Here is an 18389-nt window from a genome sequence, read left to right on the forward strand (position 1 = left end):
CCTGCCTATTAAACAGACAACGTTTTGCTCCCTACCTTAAATATCTAAGGTCTTCTCTGCCCAAAAATAATATATGCAAAAATTTTGCAACTCCAAGTGTATTGAGGTTTAATGTGCTGTAACACATGGTCTTTTTTTTAAGAGGCTTAGTAATTTGTGTAAGTAAAAATTTGGGTTCATCCCGGTGACAGCAAGCCTCACCTACAGTGAATGTAAATGTAGAGTACAGTTGACTCCAGTCTTCTAAGGATAGGGACCAGGTATGGTCTGAACCTCAGAAACAAGTAATGGTCTGTAAAGAGTAAGCCTCAAGGGGGCCGGGTGGTGGTGCACCTGGTTGAGGACACATGCTACAAAATGCAAGGACCCAGGTTCAAGCCCCCTGTCCTCACCTGCAGGGGGAAAGCTTTCCAAGTGGTGAAGCAGTGTTGCAGGTGTCTATCACCACCTTCCTTCTTGATTTCTGGCTGTTTCTATGCAGTAAGTGAAAATTACCCCCCCCCCAAATTTTTTTTTCAAAAAATACTTAGTGGCTAATACCCTCCTCCCACAGAATTTTTTTTTTTTTTTGCTGTTGGGGCTTGAACTACACACTTTGGCACCTCATCATCTTTTGTCGTCTTCTGCATTTTTAGTGTTTCCGCCAACAGGTTAATTTCCCTTCTCATTAGGCCTAGCCTAGTTTCACTGGCTGATGTGGGTATTCCGAGGCTGGCTCTTCCTAATCCATTGGTGAAAAGCAGCTGTGCCACTTAAAAACAAGATTTCTCGGAATCTTAAAAAGAAAAAAAAAGGCAGCCTTTTGGTCTGTTGGGACCCAGGGGCCTGCATTTTAACCAAGGTCATTCCTTAGACATGTAGTCAGTGAGTCAAAACCCACCGTGATGACTGCCCCATAGAGGCCTAATATTCCCCGGTATTTCTCTAAATCCTGCACACAGCTGAAGAATTATGCCGGGCCTCTTGTGTTTCTGGATACCCTGCCTCTTGGCAGGTGTAATAACATCCTGACAGGCTGCTTGCCACAGGTGCATGCTTGCCACGTGCGCCCCACTACCAACCCCCACACCCGGTTTCCCTGCCCAACCCAGACTCCCGTCCCTACCACCACCCTGTAGCAGATGCCCTCTAACCACCAACCCCCCTCCTTACCCCAAGCCAAATCCCTCCCCAAACTCCTCCCACCTTAGAATTTTTGTTCCTGGTTAGGTTCTCCACGTGGAATAGAGTGTGGGCTGGTTAGAGAGGACGCACCGCCATTGCCAGTTAGAGGACCCACTAATGGGGGCATACTTTTCCCATCTGAAGAAACCCTGTTTTATGCCAGAGAAATGGGCAAAGGCCTCTCTCTGGAATCTGGCTGCAAGTACGTTACTCCCTGGGAGAGCAGTCTGCAAACACCCCAAAGCAGGCCCAGCCTGCTGTTTCCCTTTGTTGGGACAGAAGGGGGAATGGAGTCTTACCAATAAGGTGAAGAGGGCTCGAGAATACCAGGTCTGGCCCACCCGTCTCCTTAAAACACCCAACTAGACGAGGAGGGGGAGGAAAAAAAGAGAGCACCAACAAGAGTTTAAGATAGCATTCCCCAGCTTTTTCAAATATGAAGCGTTTTTTTTTTAACCAATCCACTTTTTTAATTTTTAAATTTTTGACATTACAGAACTAAACTGAAGTTTTATTAACATTCCACTCTTACATTTCCTTATCGACAAACAGAAATAAAATTCATGAGCCAAAAAACCCAAAACAAAACTAAAAACAGGGAAAAGCTTATAAAACTAAATATGGATCCCAGCGTTAACAGCTGAACAGAGAATGTGATTTTTTTTTTCTTAAATTCTTAGCGGATGATAAAGTTGTGTAGAAACTGAACACTTACAAATTATTTAAAACCTGGAATCACTGACCAGAAATTACACAGTTGGATCATGGGAAAAAACAGCAGAAAGGGGTTATGAGTGAACCTACACTGTTCTAGCTGCAGCCCATGCCCTTCTCAGAGGAAAGCCTGGCATTGATTAGATACTGGGCCAGACTAATACTGGCAGCAGAGCCAGTGATAGTAACCTGCCTACCAGAAGAGCCTTCCACTGGGTTAGCAATTTTGATCTGGGCCCCCGACATCTGGCGGATCTCATTAATGTTGGCGCCCTGGCGCCCGATGATGCAGCCAATTAAGTTATTTGGAATGGTGAGTTCATGGGTGGTTTGAGTAGATGCATCCAAACTTGCCCAATAGCCTTTCACCTCGGGAGAGCTGGAGTCAATTCCGGCGAATCCGGTCCCGCCGTGCATCATGGCAAAGTGAGACTGTTGTCTTGCCACCTGGTTCAGCTTGGCCAGATCGAGCGGTGAAATGGTGTGTTGTCCTTGAATCGAGTAGGCGTCTAGCGGTGGTCCCTCCAGGTCGTGGGTGGCGTGGGGGTAGCCCGCCGCGTCGCTGCAGCGATCTTGGCCGCCCGCGCAGATGACGGGGGAGCTGGCCGGCATGGGCTGGTACGGAATGGTCATGACTCGCCCCTGCGGAGACTGGGAGAGCGTCTCCAACATGACCAGGCAGATCTGCTTGACACACTCGGTGACAGACTGCGGCACGCCCGCGATGGTGATGGCCCGCTCGGTGGAGTTGGGCAGCATATCCCCCGCCACCTGGACCTGGGCCCCCGTGCTCTCGCGGATCTCTTTGATCTTACAGCCGCCCTTGCCGATCAGGGAGCCGCACTGGGTGGCCGGCACCACCAGCCTCAGGGTGACCGGGGGCCTGCTGGCCGCCGTGCTGTTGGTCATGGAGCTGTTGATATCTTCCTCCAGCTTGTCGATGATCATGGCGAAGGCCTTAAAGATGGCATTGGTGGGGCCGGTCAGAGTGATGATTCTCTCCGGACAATTCCCCTCCGAGATGTTGATCCGCGCGCCACTCTCCTCGCGGATCCTCTTAACCGACTCCCCTTTCTTGCCAATGATGCTTCCTACTTCCTTTCCGTGCATCAGCAGCCGAATGGTGAGAGTCACATTTAGTCCACTTTCAGTCACACCGGCATCCATGGCGAGCGGCGGGCGGCGTTCGGGGGAGTTGGACTCGTTACGTGGTCAAGTCTTTGGTGGCTGGCGGGGGGAGGGGAGGTGTAGGCCCAAAACTGCCGGCGCGAGGCGAGCGAGGGCCACGGGAGCGAGCGGGTGCGGGCGGGAGGCCGCAGCGTCGTCGCAGGAGCGGGCGGCGGCAGCGGAGGGGGCGAGCGGGGCCGGGAGCGGCGGGCGGGCGGGTGGGCGAGGGCGCGGCGGTGGCGACTCCGGCGGCAGCCTCGGCGGTCTGGGCGGGGCGGGAAGCCCGCTTTCAACCCCGCGTACCCTCTGACCCCGGAAGTACTTCCTGCGCAGGACCCCTTGAAAAAAAAATGAGGACCCATCTTTTTTAGGTCACGAGATTGCGCCAACCCCCACATGGTACTTGATAATAAAACTTTTTAACCGCCTGGCTTTGGGAAGAACGTATTGGGCGGGTGTAAGGTGGGGATCCGGCAACGCTTTCAAACGAACAGACAGTTTATTAACGTTGGCGCTACCGGCAGTCCTTTAGAAAGGGCAGTGTGGTGTATGGGAATGACACGTTATTTTTCGGCCATACAAAGAGGTTCTGGTGCGGAGTGACGCGGGCAGCCCCGGCAGTAACTGCAGGCGGCAGCTGGGACGCCGCCGGTTTAAAACGTGCGCGTGAGGCAACCAGAGCGCATGCGCGAGGGTGTGGGGTGACGGGAGGGGTAGCCATGATCTTCCGGGGGGGAGGGGCGGCCAGGCGAGGCCTGTGAGGCGGGCGCGCGCGCGGGCGGGCACGTGGGGGCCCTTTCGTCCCGGGTGTCCCAGCGCCCCGCGCCAACCCCCAACCTGGTTTCGGCCCAGGCGGTGGTCAGCGTGGGGAAAAGCCGAACCCCACGCGGTTCCACTGCTCGTTTTTTTTTTTTTTTTTTTTTTTTTTTTAGGGGGGGAGGTCAGGAAGGAGAAGGAAGTGCTAGAAAACGTAGCCAGAAAGATAATGGCGTCCATTTACATAATGCTTTGTTTGCATTTTGAAAGTTTCTCTGTGAAACCCCCGCAGAAACCCCACCTCCCACCCTCCTGTCTCTTGTCCCAGCAGCCTCGTCAGGCACTTGAAACAATGGTGTGCTGCGCCGGGCAGTGCTTTCGGGAGTGTTTCTGCGGGTTCTCCATGTGGTTTCCACCCCTCTCTGTTGCCTCCTATTTCTCCCTCCGCTCGGTGCGGCCGCCACTCCTCGCTTTCTAGGGGGCGGTCTCCGACGGTGCCCCGCCATCTTGAATGCCTTTTTCTGTCCCGTGTCCCTACCACGCGTCCCTGGCGCCAAGAAACGGTCACTCAGGACGCCAGTGTGAAAAGTGTAATTTCTGTCCCTTCGTCTTTCCGCCAACCAAAGATAGAAACGGTCTCGAGTACAACGTGCTCAGGTCGGTCAGGGACAACGGCTAACGTGGCGGCCCCTCCCTTCCCCTTCCCCTTCCCCACGGGCCGGGCCGCCATGTTTCCTCCACACAAAATGGCGACACGTGGCTGGGATTCGTCGCCAACGAGAAGTCGGGGTCGGCACGGCGCGCCGGCAGGCCCGTCCCTCGGTGCCTGGGTCGGAGCTGACCCTGTGCAGCGGGTCGACCCCCCGACAGCCAGGAGTTAACCCCGCCCGCGGACTCCGAATCCCGGCTGTTGAATTTTAACCATCTCCCTCCATTAACCTGAAACGGGAATCCGAGTCATGTACATGGACAAAATACCGAGTTTTTTTTTTTTTTAATTAAAAAAATAGTGATGGGTAATGGGGCTGGTGGTTACAGTGGCTATTTGGGGGGCCCCCAGTATCAAAAACATTTAGGAATCACTGCTTTAAGAAATGAGGTGGAAAATTAAAGTCTTAAGACTCCCCGGTGGAGGCTTGTGCTGGAGGGCATAAGAAATGTAAGAAAATAGATGCATTTTCCACGAAAGAACTAGGGTACCTATGACTTTCCCCATAGGATCAACTGGTCTGTGAACCTCAGTTTACCTCAAGTAGTGCTCATTTCCAGTCTGCAATAGACATTGTGCGTTTGTCAGTGCCAGAGCCCTTGTTGGCAATTGTTACTTACTATATACACCAACTTAAATTTTTCCAATGATCCTCTGAGGTACGTGGTGTTATTTCTCTCTCTCTCTCTCTTTTTTTTTAACAGATGAATTCGCTTAGGCCCAGAGAGGTGAGATGACTAACTCAAGGTCACAGTGTCCAGGATGGAATCCAGACCTCATTGCCTTCTTGGTGAGCTCATTTCCAAGATTTCCTGTAAATCAAGAGTTTTAGAACTTAATTGCTATTAAAATGTATAGATGAGCTTGCCATTTAAAAGAACCCAAGGATCTTTTGGTGGAAACTCACTCTTCTATTTGTATTAATGTGGGGAGCCCCAAGTTTTATCTGCTGTGAGCCATACCTGTAAGGCCTTGTACTGTTTCTTTTTGTTTTATTTTATTTTTTATTTTATTAGTGGTTTACTGTTGATTTACAAAATTACATGTCAACAGGGGTATAATTCCACACCATTCCCACCAGCAATTCTGAATCTTCAGTCTTCCCCATTGCAAGTCACTGTAGTTCCCCTAAGGTTGCAGACATTGGCCAACCATCATTTCTGCAACTATCTGTCTACATTTATACATAATTGCCCCCCTTTTCTCCCAGATTCAATCCTCTCTTCCATCCCATTGTATTTTCTTTTTTTATAATTGTTGTTATTGATGTCATCATTGTTGGATAGGACAGAGAGAAATGGAGAGAGGAGGGGAAGACAGAGGAGGGAGAGAGAGATAGACACCTGCAGACCTGCTTCACCGCCTGTGAAGCGACTCCCCTGCAGGTGGGGAGCCGGGGGCTTGAACCGGGAGCCTTACGCCGGTCCTTGGGCTTTGCGCCACCTGCGCTTAACCCGCTGCGCTACAGCCCGACTCCCATATTTTACGTTTTTTTATTTCTGGGTGAGGATAGGGAGAGGGAAGTGATTCAGCCCCATGTAAAGGCTCACGTATCTGTCAGACTGGCCTTGTCTGTTGCACTGTTGAGTCTGACTGTGAGAACAAATTGTCTGTCTGACTCACTTGCTTCCGTCAGCTACTATGGGCTGACTTCTGCCTTCCCCACCCCAACACACCCACCAGGTTAAAAAAAAAAATTGCTCTGGAGCCAGGCCTCTATTTTTCTGCAAACATTGACAGCACTACAGAGTGTTAGATACGTCATAATCAGTGAGCTCTTTCACTCTTAACAACTTGTGGGCCCATAGATTAAGATTTTTTTTGTTGTTTTCTTGAATCTAAATTTATTGTGTATAATGTTATGTGGTAGACTTTTTCTTTCTTTTTTTTTTTTTTTTTAGGTTTTGTTTATTTGTTAATGAAAAAGATAGGAGGAGAAAGAGAACCAGACATTTCTCTGATATATGTGCTGCTGGGAATTGAACTCAGGACCTCCTGCTTGAGAGTCCAGTGCTTTATCCACTGTTCCACCTCCTGGACCACTGTGGTAGCCGTTCCAAAATGCTTTCACGTAAATTTCTAATTCTACAACTTTAAAAGGTATATATATAGAGAGCTGGTAAATAGCCCACCTGAATAGTGTGCTGGCTTTGCCATTCCCATCAACTATGTTTGAACCCTGCCTCCACCCATTGGAGGAAGGGTCAGTGCTGTGATGTCTTTACTTTTCTGTCTCTTTCTTTCTATTTCTTTCTTTCTTTCTTTCTTTCTTTCTTTCTTTCTTTCTTTCTTTTTCTTTTTTAACAGAGCACTGATTAGCTCTGGCTTGTGGTGGTGTGGGGAATTGAACCTGGGACTTTGGGGACTGAGGCTCGAGAGTCTCTTTGCATAACTACTATGCTGTCTACCTTTGCCCCTCCCTTCCTCTATCTGAAAAAAATCAGCCCAGAGCAGTGAAAGCCCTATGATAAGGGAAAAAAAAAAAAGATAAAAGGTAGGTAACTTCTAGTGGACCTTTGAGTCTCAAGCATGAAAGCCTTTTATTCTTTTTCCACTATTCTGTTTCCCAGCCATGTCTGTCTGTCTGTATCTATTTGCTGCCAGAGTTGTTACTGGGGCTTGGTGCCTGCACAGGTCCACTGTTCCCAGTGTCTAATTTTTACTTATTTTAAAAAATATTTATTTACTTATTTATTCCCTTTTGTTGCCCTTGTTTTATTGTTGTAGTTATTACTGTTGTTGTTATTTTCATAGTGAGAGAGACAGAGAAGGACAGACATGCAGCACTACACTGCTCTGCTCACTTGTGAAGCACCCCCCTCAAATCCCTACCCCCATTGCTGCTTATGTAGAAACCTGGGGCTAGTGCACGGTGATGTGTATGTCTGGTTGGGTGAGCTACCTCCTAGCCTCAGCACTAAGTGCTATCTTTCAGTACTTTCTGAGAACATATTGACAGGAGCTTTTTTTCTTTTTTCCTTTCTCCTTTCTCTCTTTTCTCTTTCTTTTTTCCAGAGCACTGCACAGCTCTGGTTTATGGTGGTGTGGCACACTGAACCTGGGATTTGAGAGCCTAGGGTATGAAAGTCTTCTGCATAACTTTCTCTTCTTCCTGAAGCTTTATTCTGTCTTCAGTGATGCTCATATTTTTAAAAGTAAACTGTTTTAAGGAGTAAAATATATACAGCCTGAAAGCTTGCACAGTAGATAAAGTGTTGGACTTTCAAGTACAAGGTCCTGAGTTCAATATCTGGCATTGCATATGCCACAGTCATGTTCAGGTGTGTGCTTTCTCTGTGACGTTAATGAATAAATACGTCTGAGAAGAAACAGAATAAAAAAAAACAATAAAAAACAAGGGCAACAAAAGGGAAATAAAATAAAATAAAATGATGAAAAAAAAGAAATAGAATTAAATGTAGTACAGGAAGGAGCTGGTTTTTAGAGCATGAGACTAGTGTGCCTTGGGGCTCCCTTTTGGCTCCCAGCTCCATTGGTACTATTGTTTCTTTTTCACATGTGAAATTCTGTTTCATGAAATAAGAAAAAAGAAACAGAATTTTCATAATAATTCATACACATGCACACACGTACATTTAAAGAAATGTGTCTGCATGTAGTGTACTGTGGTAGTTTCCATTCTTTTCTGTACATAAAAAAAGCGTCCACCCGGGGGGTCTGGAGGTAGTGCACCGGGTTAAGTGCAGCGGGTTAAGTGGGCGTGGCACAGAGTGCAAGGTCCACATAAGGATCCTGGCTGGAGCCCCCGGCTCCCCACCTGCAGGGGAGTCACTTCACAGGCGGTGAAGCAGGTCTGCAGGTGTCTGTCTTTCTCTCTCCCTCTCTGTCTTCCCTTCCTCCCTCGGTTTCTTTCTGTCCTATCCAACAACAAACGACATCAACAACAATAATAACCACAACAAGGCCAACAACAAGGACAACAAAAGGGGAAAAAAAAAAGGTCCACCAGAACTAAACTGATGAAAAGACCATTATTAGGTTGTGATCAGTGTGGTTAATGTATATTTCTAGCTCCCTACAAACTCTGAGATGGGAGTGGTATTATTTTCTTTTACTTTTTTTTTTTAATTTAAAGCTTTTTCTTTTTCCTTTTAATTATCTTTATTTATATATTGGATAGAGACATCCAGGAACTGAGAGGGAAAGGGGTTATAGAGAGGGATAGAGACAGAGAGACATGTGCAAAACATTCTTCACTACTCACAAAGCTTTCCCCCTGCAGGTGAGGACCAGGGACTCGAACTTAGTTCCTTGCACATTATAGCATGTGTACTCAACTAGGTGCACCACCACTCAGCCCCCTTATTTCCTTTTTTCAAAGATACACAGAGGTGAAAGATTTGTCCTAGTTCACACAGTTGTAAAACCTGGATTTGAATTTAGGCCATCTGAATCCAGAGATTATTTTATTTCCTTCCTTCCTTTTTCCCTGTCACCAGGGTTATCTTTGGGGCTTAGTGTTGGCAGTTCAGATCCGCCACTCCTGTCAGCCATTTTTCCTGTTTTCCCCTTTCCCTTTTCCTTTCTCCTTTCCCTATCCTTCCCCCTTCCCCATTTCTTTTCTTACTGGACAGGACAGAGAAATTGAGGAGGAGGAGATAGATACTTGCAGGGCAGGGGTAGATAGCATAGTGGTTATGCAAAGAGACTGTCATGCCTGAGGCTCCAAAGTCCCAGGTTCAATCCCCACACCACCATAAACCAGAGCTGAGCAGTGCTCTTGGTGTTTCTCTTTGTGTCTTTCTCTCTCTGCATCTCTCTCAAAAATAAAATACTTAAAAAAGAGAGAGAGATAGAGAGAGATACCTGCTGACCTACTTCATTGCTTGTGAAGCAACCTCCTGCAAGTGAGGGGGGTGGGAACTTGAACCTGGGTCCTTGCTAATGTGTGATTAACAGGGTATCACTGCCCTTCCCTCCCTCCCACCTCCCTCTCTTTCTCTTTCTTTTTTGTTCTGGTCCAGTTTTTTCCCCCTCCCCTCCCCACCCACTACACACATACATACACACACACACACACACACACACACACACATGAGAGAGAGAGAGAGAGAGAGAGAGAGAGAACGAGAACCAGAACATTACTCTGGTACATGTGCTTCTGGGGATTAAATTCAAGTCTTCATGCTTGTAATTCCAGCATTCTATCCACTGCACCACCTCCTGGACTACCCATTTCTTCTTATATCAAGGACATTGAGAAGGTGTTCCTTTTTTTTTTTTTTTAACTTAAAAAAATTTTTTTTGTTTATTTATTGGATAGAGACAGTCAGAAATCGAGAGGGAAGGGCGGGATAGAGAGGGTGAAGAATAGAGAGGATGAGAGACAGAGAGACACCTGCAGCCCTGCTTCACCACTTGCAAAGCTTTCCCCCTGCAGGTGGGGACTGGGGGCTTGAACCTAGGTCCTTGTGCACTGTAACATGTGCGCTCAACCAGGTGCCCTGAGAAGGTGTTATTAATGATGCCTTTCAATTCTCAGTTTTCAGTTCTCACCTTGGGTAACCACATTTGCTGTTGACTGTATTACAGTGTGCCAGAACTGGCTTTAACTATAAGCCAGAACTGATCAGTGCTTTGCTTAAAAAATAAATTATAATACCACAACAGTGATAAAAACAACAAGGGCAACAAAAAGGGAAAAAATGGTCTCTAGGAGCAGTGGATTTATGGTGCAGGCACCAAGCCCTGGCAATAACCCTGGAGCCCCCCCCCCCCCAAAAAAAAAAAAAGAATATATATATGTCTGGCATTGATAATGTGTCCTTCAAGCCACAGATGCTTTTGGTGACCCTGAAATCTTTTTTTTTTCCTGAAGGCCCATGGGGTTAGAGATGAGGGCTCCATAGACTCCTTGGGTAAGTGTTTTGTGCCTCAACAATACACCCCACACACACACACACACACACACTGCTACAAGGTAGTCCACTGACACTTGCTAGTCTCCAACAACTCATTCTGCTTTTGACATGTGTCTAAGATTACCAAGGAAAGATGAAGGCTACCATCATTCAAAGACATTTCCTTGCAGTGTGATCAAATGTTGCCACCTCTTTCTTTTTTGAAATCTGGTGAGAAAAGAGCTGAACTTGAAAATCTAAGGCTCTGGCCTTTTGCTACACCACTAACTAGCTCTGTAACTAATACAGTCCAGTTCATTTGCTTGGACCTCAGTTGTTCTGTCTGTAAAATAATAGGTTAAATAATGTCTGAAGCCCCTTATAATTCTATTCAGGGAGTGGTGATATCCAGATGATCTTGACTATCCTTGGGGAGGAGGATTATGTAAATATTTTACTCACTTCTGTCAAATTCTTTTCTCCCTTCCTTAGAACTTCTCTATCTTGTGGATATATGGATTAATTCTATCACCCATTTTACAGATGAAGCCATTGAGATGGAGCAACTGACTGACTAGTCACCACCTCACCCTTGGAGCCTTACACTATGACTCTTCTCCTCCCACTCAACTGATCACAGGTTGGTTAAGGGGCTTAATGAGTTAGGAAAGGTGAGTCAGGTTTAGACTTGGAAATTGGACCACAGGATTTAAATTTCATTCAGAAGAAGATTTTTTGCTTCCTCTTTACACTGGCATGGTATTTGAAGCCTTTCAGAGTGATAACACCTTTTTTAATCACCACAAATTATTTTGCCAGAAAGGTATGTATTATGTTCATTTTATGGAAGAACCATCTTTGGATCATACAAGTTAAGTGATTTGCCCAAGCTTTCACAGCTTGTTAGGACGAGTCTTTATTTTTATTTTACTAGAGCACTGCTCAGCTCTGGCTTATTGTGGTGCAGGGTATGGAACCTAGGATTTTGAAGCCCCAGGCACAAGAGTCTCTTGGCATAGCAATTACGCTATCTCCCCTACCTATGATTCATTTATTTCTTGTGTGTAAGGATGAGAAGCATTGCTCTAGCACATGGGGTGCAAGAGGTCAAACTCAGGCCTCAAGCATGGAAGTCCTGTGTACTACCTACTGAACCTCCTACCTAGCAGCTAACCTGGGCTTTTTGACTCCTAATCGGGGATTATTCCTTTCTTTGACTTCTAATGCTGTAGCACTGACTTTGGTACATGGAATAATAGCTTTTTCTGAAACTCAAAAATCTTGCCACCTTGATTTAATTTTTCTTTTTCTTATACTGCAGTTCTACTATTCCTGGTAGCTATTTTTTCCCCTCCTCTTTTTTCTGATAGAGAAAGAAATAGAGGGGGAGAGAGAGGAAGAGAGAAGGATACAGAGAGATACCTGTGGCACTGCACCACTGCTTGTGAAACTTCCTCCTGCAAGTGGGGACTAGGGGCTTAAACCTGGGTCCATGCACATGGCTATGTGTGCTTTTTAAAATTTTTTTTCTTTTTATTATCTTTTATTTATTTATTGAATAGATAGCCAGAAATTGAGAGGAAGGGGAAGATAGAGAGGGAGAGAGATAGACACCTACAGTCCTGCTTCACCACTCATGAAGATTTCCCCCTGCAGGTGGGGACTAGGGGTTTGAAACTGGGTCATTGTGCACTGTAACATGGTGCTCAACCAGGTAGGTGTGCCACCACCCGGACCCATTATGTGTGTTCTATTAGGTGTGCTACCACCTGACCCCTCAGTTTTAATTTTAATTTTTTTTTAAAATATTTTATTTATTAATGAGAAAGATAGGAGGAGAGAGAGAGAGATAGAAGTAATCAAACATCACTCTGGTGTATGTGCGGCCAGGGATTAAACTCAGGACCTCATGCTTGAGAGTCCAATGCTTTATCCACCGAACCATCTCCCAGACCACTCAGTTTTAATTTTTCTATCCCAGAACATTTAGTCTATGAAATAATAGCCTTTTTTTTTTTAAACTCAAAAGGCTTTCCATCCAGTTTTAATTTTTGTCTTTTATTTTATACAGTAAAACAAAGAAATTGAGAGGAGAAAGGGAGATGGAGAGGGAGAGAGGAGAGATACATGTAACAGTGCTTCACCAGTTGTGCAACTTCCCCCTCTGCAGGAATGGTGGGGATGGAGGGCTTCAGCTCAGGTCCCTGAGCAAGGTCATGTTGCACTCAACTGGGTGTGTTATCACCCAGCCCCTCAGTTTTAATTTTTCTGTCCCAGAACACGTAGCCCATTTATATTAGTTTCGTGACTTTTGATTTAAGAGAATCTTTTTCCTCCTGTTCTGTACTGATTTCATTTATGGTTTTGGGAAATTGTAGAAGTGATTCCTCTAGTAGACTTACATAGTTCCTTTGGGGCAGGGTCTATATCTTTTTTTTTTTGTTGTTGTTGCCCATGTTGTCTTATTGTTGTAGTTATTATTATTGTTGGTATTGATGTCGTTGTTGGATAGGACAGAGAGAAATGGAGAGAGGAGGGGAAGACAGAGAGGGGGAGAGAGAGACACCTATAGACCTGCTTCACATGTGAAGCGACTTCTCTGCAGGTGGGGAGCTGGGGGCTCGAACTGGGACCCTTAAGCCGTTCCTTGCACTTTACGCCACCTGCGCTTAACCTGTTGCGCTACCGACCGACTCCCAGGAATTAATGTTTTACATTCAACAGTAAATACAATAGTTTGTACATGCATAACATTTCTCAGTTTTCCATATAACAGTACAACCCCCACTAGGTCCTCTGTCATCCTTCTTGGACCTGTATTCTCCCCACCCATCCACCCCAGAGTCTTTTACTTTGGTGCGATACACCAATTCCAGTTCAGGTTCTACTTGTGTTTTGTTTTTTTTTCTTCTGATCTTGTTTTTCAACTTCTTTTTTTTTTTTTAAGAAAGGATTAATTAACAAAACCATAGGGTAGGAGGGGTACAACTCCACACAATTCCCACCGCCCAATCTCCATATCCCACCCCCTCCCCCGATAGCTTTCCCATTCTCTATCGTCAGGGTCTATATCTTTCTGTTATGTTAAAGCTTTTAAAATTTGCCCATCTCAGGCAGGGGTAGATAGCATAATGGTTATGCAAAGAGACTTTCATGCCTGAGGTTCCAGCTCCAAAGTCCCAGGTTCAATCCCCTAAACCAGAGCTGAACACTGCTCTGGTAAAAAAAAAAAAAAAAAAAAATTACCCATCTAACATGCAATGTTTTTTTTTTTTCCCCTGAAAATATGGTTTCCTTCTCTCATTTCAGATTTAGTTTCTAATTTATTTTTTTAATTAAAAATTAAAGTAAATTGAGTTTAAATTACTTTTGTTTAAAAACATCCTTTGCCCATTTTGTATTTGACCTCATGTGCTGGTGACCCTGTACTGCTGGTAGGAAGTCACTATGTGGTTTTGGTTTTCTCAGAAACATAAGGAATATATTGGTATGCTTTACAAAAGTGACCAGAAGATAAAGATTTTTATTTTATCTTTACTTATTTATTGCATAGAGACAGCCAGAAATTGAGAGGAAGGGGGAGATAGGGAGAGAAACACACACGTGCAGCACTGCTTCAGCACTTGTGAAGCATTCCCCCTGCAAGTGGGGACTGGGACTTGAACTTAGAATCCTTGTGCATCATTGTAACTAATGTGCACCTAGCCCTGTGACCAGAATATATAACAACAACCTTGGCTTATGCTCTCCTAACTGGGTAAAGCAAAACCTCTGAATTTCCCATATATGTGCAGATTGAATTAGACCATGGAGAAGGTAATACAGAGAAAAAGTAAGGGAAAATGGGAACAGTATGCAAATACAAAGTATAGAAAGGAAAATGTTTAAAAAGAAAGAGAAAAAACAGGGTAGGGGAAAAAGGACCTGACCACTGGAAGGGAGATGAAGAGACTAGTCTAGAATTCCATTAGCTCCTCCTGAGGTACTGGAAGCATAGGCTTCTGTCTTGTACAAAGGGAGAAGTTTTGATGTAACTCTTCCTGAATTGATTTTGAGAAATACCTCTATTTATTTCTTTCCCTTCCCTTTTCCCCTTCTCCCTCCTTCCCTCCCTCCTTTCCTTCCTTCCTTTCTTCCTGCCCTGCCCTCTTCTTTCCTTTCCTTTCTTTTTTACTGGAACACTGCTCACCTCTGGCTGATGATGGTGTGGGGATTGAACCTGGGACTTTGGAGCCTTAGGCAAAACCATTATGCTATATAACTACAACCCTTAAAAAAAAATTTTTTTTGTGTGGGCTGGGGAGACAGCATAATGGTTCTGCAAAAAGACTCATGCCTGAGGCTCTGAGGTCCCAGGTTCAATTCCCAGCACCACCATAAGCTAGAGCTGTGCAGTGCTCTGGTCTTTCTCTCTGTGTCTTTCTCTCTTATCTCTCTCTCTCATTAAAATAAAATAAAATTTAAAAATTTTTTGTTTTTGTTTTTACCTCTAGGGTTATCACTGGGGCTCAGTGCCAGCACTACAAATCCACTGCTCCTGGCAGCCATTTTTTCCATTTTATTGGATAGGACTGAGAGAAATTGAGAGAAGAGAGAAAGACTCCTGCAGACCTGCTTCACTTCTTGAAAAGTGACACCCTCCCTATAGGTGGGGAGCCAAAGGCTTGAACTGGGATCCTTGTGTTTTGTACTATGTACATTTAACCCAGTGTGCTACTGCCCACCTCACCTTAAAATATATATATTTATTTATTTATTTTCCCTTTTGTTGCCCTTGCCTTTTTATAGTTGAAGTTACTATTGTTATTGATGTCGTCATTGTTAGATAGGACAGAGAGAAATGAAGAGAGGAGGGGAAGACAGAAAGGGGGAGAGAAAGACACCTGCAGACCTGCTTCACCGCCTGTGAAGCGACTCCCCTGCAGGTGGGGAGCCGGGGGCTCGAGCCGGGATCCTTATGTGGTCCTTGCACTTTGCGCCATGTGCACTTAATAACCCACTGCGGTACCACCTGACTCCCCCCCAAAAATTTTAAATAGATGGAAGAGAGACAGAAGTTTCACCCCAGGGATGGGAACAAGGGGCTTAAATCTGGGTACTTAAACTTGGTATTGTATATATTCTACCAGGTATACCTCTGCCCAGCCTTATTTTTCTTGTCTTTTAAAAAATTAATTAATTATTATTATTAAATTAAAAAAATATTTTAGATAGAGACAGTCAGAAATTGAGAAGGAAAGGGGAGACAGAGGGAGAGAGATACCTGCGGTACTGCTTCACCACTTGCTTCACCCCCTGCAGGTGGGGATCAGGGGCTCAAACCTGTGTCCTTGTGCATTGTAACAAGTGTGTTCAACCAAAAATTAATTTATTTATGAGAGAACTAGAGATTCACTCTGGCACATTTACATGCCATGGACTGAACACAGGATTTCATGTCTTATCCAATGCACCATCTGCCTGGCCACCCTTTCTCTTTTTTTTCCTTATCCTTTGCTTCTTTCCTTCTTTCAGATTTACTTATTTATTTTCTAATATGGGGAGGAGAGACAAAGGAAGAGAGAAAGAGAACCAGAGTATCACTTTAGCACATGCAATGCTAGGGACCCAACTCAAAACCTTATGCTTGAGAGTCCAGTTCCATGTGCATTATGCCATGTTCTGGGCCTCTCTGTTTTCTTTTTTTTTTTTTTCCCTCCAGGGTTATTGCTGGGCTCGGTGCCTGCACCATGAATCCACCGCTCCTGGAGGCCATTTTGCCCCCTTTTTGTTGCCCTAGTTGTTGCAGCCTCGTTGTGGTTATTATTGCCATTGTTGACGTTGCTTTGTTGTTGGATAGGACAGAGAGAAATGGAGAAAGGAGGGGAAGACAGAGAGAGAGGGGGAGAGAAAGATAGACACCTGCAGACCTGCTTCACCACCCGTGAAGCGACTCCCCTGTACGTGGGGAGCCGGGGGCTCGAACCGGGATTCTTATGCTGGTCCCTGCGCTTAGCGCCACGTGGCGCTTAACCCACTGCACCACCGCCCGACCCCCTCTCTCTGTTTTCAATATCAGAAAGCTTCTTTATTTTTTTGCTATTAGCTGGGGATGTGTGATTACATGCCAATAATGTTAATATTAGTTATAATTCAGTTAATTAAGGAAACTGTTGCAAAGAGCACATAAGGTATTCAGGATCAAATTTCATCTTATTTACTCATTCAACAACAGCAACTGATTACTTGATATGTTCCAGCTATTAAGGGTGTAAAAATTAGTGAGATCCTAGCTTTGCCCTATGCTTATGGTCTGGAGAGGGAAATAGACAAGCAAACATACTTGGAGTACAGTGGTTTAAGTATTAGGATATGAGTAAGCAGAGGGTTCTACACATTCAGAGGAGGATCCTTAATCCAATGATTGCTGTGAATAGAGAGGTGACTTTAGTCTTTTTTTTTTTTTTAATTTTTTTATTTAGTTTCCCTTTTGTTGCCCTTTTTTTATTGTTGTTACAGTTATTGTTGTTATTGATGTCATTATTGTTAGATAGGACAGAGAGAAATGGAGAGAGGAGGGGAAGACAGAGGGGGAGAGAAAGACAGACACCTGCAGACCTGCTTCACTGCCTGTGAAGCGACTCTCCTGCAGGTGGGGAGCCAGGGCCTTGAACCGGGATCCTTAAGCCAGTTCTTGTGCTTTGTGCCACATATGCTTAACCCACTGTGCTACCGCCCGACCCCCGCCTTTTAGTCTTTTAAGTTGCCATGTTGCTGCATGAAGGGCAAGGAACAGTGTTTCAGGAGGAGTGACCATAGGACCACAGGAAGAGAGAACACAGTCTGTTCAGGAGTTATATTGAAGATGAAGGATGTTAACATGATCCAATTTTTGTTGATACAGAACTGTTGATTATTAAGACTTGACTGTGCTCATTTGAGCACAGAAAGTTAAAGTCCATCAGATATTGCCTTTACTGGATAGAGACTTTTAAGATCAAAATAGAGATAGTCCTTGAATTAACTGTCAGTTCTTTAATAAAAGAAATATGAGTGTTTTTTTTGGGCTGGGGAGATAGCATAATGGTTATGCAAAGAGACTCCCATGCCTGAGGCTCCAAGGTCCCAGGTTCAACCCCCAGCACCACCATAAGCCAGAGCTGAGCAGTGCTCTGGCCTCTCTTCCCTCTCTATATATCTCTCATTAAAATAAGTGAATAAATAAAATATTAAAAAAAAAAAGAAGTGGTCCGGGAGGTAGCACAGTGGCTAAGGTACTAGACTCTCAAGCATGAGGTCCTGAGTTTAATCCCTGGCAGCACATGTACCAGAGTGATGTCTGGTTCTGTCTGTCTGTCTGTCTGTCTCTCTCCTATCTTTCTCATAAATAAATAAATAAATAAATAAATAAATAAATAAATAAAATCTTTAAAAAAAGAAAAAGAAATATGAGGGTGGGGGTAGATAGTATAATTGTTATGCAAACAGACTTTCACACCTGAGGCTCCAAAGTCCCAGGTTCAATCCCCTGCACCACTGTAAGCCAGAGCGCACGTTGGTGAAAAGAGTCTTGAGTTGGTAGTGAGAGTGGTGTGTAAACACCTGTCACAGGGTACTGTACTCACACATCACTTGTCCTGTAAACTATTATTTCCGCAATAAAGTGATTTGGAAAATTAGAGAAGATACAGTGCCTTTTCTCTCACTTTTAGAATTTGATCCCCCCTCCTTTTTTTTTTTTTTTTTTTAATCAGGGCAGAGAGAAATTGAGAGGAAAGAGGGAGGTAGGGAGAGAGAAAGAGAGGAAACAGAGATCCCTTTGAGGCTGGATGGTGGCACATCTGGTTGAGCGCACACGCAAGGACCTGGGTTTGAGCCTCTGATCCCCGTTTGCAGGGGGAAAGCTTTGCGAGTTATGAAGCAGTGCTGCAGGTGTCTCTCTCCCTTTGTATCTCCCCCTACCACCTCAATTTCTGCCTGTCTCTATCCAATAAATAAAGATAATAAAAAAATTAATATATATAGAGAGAGACCTGAAA

At 44.9% G+C, this 18389-nt stretch overlaps 1 protein-coding gene and 1 long non-coding RNA gene across 6 annotated transcripts in view; one reads left to right on the forward strand and one right to left on the reverse strand.

Moving 5' to 3' along the window:
* Positions 1-1608: 1608 nt before the first annotated feature.
* PCBP1 (poly(rC) binding protein 1) lies at positions 1609-3318 on the reverse strand. The gene has a single exon (XM_007521244.3). The coding sequence runs from the start codon at positions 3043-3045 to the stop codon at positions 1975-1977; it is 1071 nt and encodes a 356-aa protein (XP_007521306.1). The 5' UTR covers positions 3046-3318; the 3' UTR covers positions 1609-1974.
* Positions 3319-3423: 105 nt separating this feature from the next.
* The window catches only part of LOC107522404 (uncharacterized), a 233694-nt gene continuing 218728 nt past the window's right edge, over positions 3424-18389 (forward strand). Inside the window, exons 1-5 of one of the 5 annotated variants that reach the window (XR_009548925.1) lie at positions 3424-4458; positions 5215-5300; positions 6412-6610; positions 10350-10389; positions 10915-11011. This is a non-coding gene — a long non-coding RNA (uncharacterized LOC107522404). The remainder of the gene's footprint in view (positions 4459-5214; positions 5301-6411; positions 6611-10349; positions 10390-10914; positions 11012-18389) is intronic. The other 4 variants (XR_009548926.1, XR_009548924.1, XR_009548923.1 and 1 more) reach the window with 4 other exon arrangements.

The sequence above is a fragment of the Erinaceus europaeus genome, chromosome 3, assembly GCF_950295315.1.
Source record: "Erinaceus europaeus chromosome 3, mEriEur2.1, whole genome shotgun sequence".
Taxonomy (NCBI): Eukaryota; Metazoa; Chordata; class Mammalia; order Eulipotyphla; family Erinaceidae; genus Erinaceus; species Erinaceus europaeus.